This window comes from Puntigrus tetrazona, chromosome 7, assembly GCF_018831695.1.
Source record: "Puntigrus tetrazona isolate hp1 chromosome 7, ASM1883169v1, whole genome shotgun sequence".
NCBI classification, from domain to species: domain Eukaryota; kingdom Metazoa; phylum Chordata; class Actinopteri; order Cypriniformes; family Cyprinidae; genus Puntigrus; species Puntigrus tetrazona.
In genome coordinates, this window is record NC_056705.1 from 7526432 (window position 1) to 7528931 (window position 2500).

Genomic DNA, 2500 nt, shown 5'->3' on the forward strand with positions numbered 1-2500 from the left:
ATATGTATGTGTATGTGTATGTGTGTGTATATATATATATATATATATATATATACAGTATGTAAATATCTTACTGTATATAACAACAACAACAATATTTATCATAAAAAGGTTTTGAATGGCTTAAGGCATTTGAGTGACGTAGTGAGGCTGAAATAGCGCTGTAGTGTATTTTTTCACGTTTATTTCCTAGTTATGAAATTTGAAGGCATCGTAATATTGTTATAGATGCGGGCACAGGCGTAGACATGTACACACACATATATATATATATATATATATATATATATATATATATATATATATATATATATATATATATATATATATATATATATATATATATATATATATATATATATATATATATATATATATATATGGGCAACGCGCTGACGTCACGGGCTGCCGCAGCGACGCGCTGGAGTGACGCAATCACGCACGCGCTCTCTGGTCATGGCCGCCGCTGACGCCGCCGCCGCCGCTCGAGCTCACCCGTGATCCGCGGATCTCTGTGATCGGTATGGAGGAGGACTCCGCCGACCCGTATCTCCCGTATGACGGCGGAGGGGACACGATCCCGCTGCAGGAGCTCCGCGGCGGAGGTACACGCGTACTGCGCGCGCGTCGTGCGTGTGTGTGTGCGTGTCTGCGCGCGCGCGCGTCTGTGTGTCAATGTCACCGATGCTTTGGGTGTGTTTGTGGGACAGGTTTTCGCGCAGTAATTATCGTCTGATGCACTGCAGTCACCGTAAACGCGTTGTGTTCGTAACACACACACACACACACACACACACACACACACACACACACACACACACACGTTCATCTGTAGCTGTGTGTACGCCGTGTGTTGATTCTGCGCTTTAGGTATCAGAATGAATAACGTCGATCCCTTACGGCTTGTGTGTGTGTGTGTGTGTGTGTGTGTGTGTGTGTGTGTGTGTGTGTGTGTGTGTGTGTATACGTGCGCTTTTTGTTGTGCTCTACTTTCATAGCGAGTCTTTTAGACGTAGTATGAACACGGTTCTGTTTTTCCCAAGGCGTGTGTTTCTGTTGTTGATCGTGATGTTGCTTTTGCTAATGCTGCCGAGATTAAGGCTCGTGTAGTGACATAAAACTAAAACCATAAAACGTTTTTTATATTTCCTTTCGAAATGGGAATGAAATAAAGAATCACACACACACACACATATATATATATACACACACACATACATATATATACGCATACACATACACATACATATATATATATACACACACACACACACACACACACACATATATATATATATATATATATATATATATATATATATATGTGTGTGTGTGTGTATGTAAAAAAAAAAAAAAATATATATATATATATATATATATATATATATATATATATATATATATATATATATATATATATATATATATATATATATATATATATAAGCTGGCTGAGATGTTGAACTGGTCTATCATTCATAATTCATATTGGTTTCAACAGGAGAGACTTGTTGCTGTTTTTTTGAGAGCAGTGATGCATTAATGCAGGATGAAAGGCGCAGGACCCGAGGACTAATCCGTCAGCGTTCTCTCCGAGGCGCCTCGTAGCGCTCCTCACATGTCCGCGAAATCGATTCTCATCCTTCACGATGTTTCCTGTAAGAGCGCTCGGGTTCTCTCCCCGTCGCACGCGTCTTAATGCACTTCCTGCTGAAGCTGGGCCTGAAAACAGAGCCCCGTCGAGTCAGCGTTACCTTCATCTCTACCTGATCCAGAAACACGCTAACCTGTGTCGTGTGCAGGCTACACACACACACACACTCACTCTCGCACACACACACACACACACACACACACACACACGCACACACACACGCACACACACACACACACACCTGTCTCTAAAGAAGGCATGCTTTCCTAATTTGTTACATTAATTGAGTCCTTTCTCTCTGATTTAAAGACGCTAGAAAAGCTTTAAGGTGTCTTCTGGCAGTAAATACGAGCACGCCGCAGATGTGTATTCTTAAAGAGCCTTTCTTTTAACCTAAAAATCCATTACGATGCGTTCAGGTTGATCTTATTGCACCTTTCCCTTCTTTTCCGACTTGTTTATATTGAAACAATAAAAGATCTGACAGCGCAGCTAGACCAAGTACAAAAGGCTTTTTTTTAAAAGTAAGGCTGCTTAGCAAACTGATCTTGTTTCGAACATTTCGGGATGTTCTAATACTAAGAGAGACTAATTAAATAAAAAAAAAAAAATCATAATATGCTTGTACTACTACAAAATAATAATAATGAATTAAATTAGTTATAATAAATAACAAAACGAGCTACGGACATTAACAATTAATTTTACTGACATATATAAAATTATTATTATTAATATATATATATATATATATATATATATATATATATATATATATATATATATATATATATATTAATGTCAGTAAAATTAATTGTTTATGTATATATATATATATATATATAT

At 37.5% G+C, this 2500-nt stretch overlaps 1 protein-coding gene across 8 annotated transcripts in view; it reads left to right on the forward strand.

Annotated features, from left to right (window-relative positions):
* The window catches only part of clcn3 (chloride channel 3), a 35487-nt gene that overhangs the window by 11276 nt on the left and 21711 nt on the right, over nt 1-2500 (forward strand). For 2 of the 8 annotated variants that reach the window (XM_043244277.1, XM_043244282.1), the window contains exon 1: nt 432-605. The exons of the other annotated variants lie outside the window; for them this stretch is intronic. In XM_043244277.1, coding sequence (XP_043100212.1) covers nt 524-605 — 82 coding nt within the window. In that variant the 5' untranslated portion in view covers nt 432-523. Of the gene's footprint in view, nt 1-431; nt 606-2500 lie in introns of those variants that run through there. 8 annotated transcript variants of the gene reach the window in all.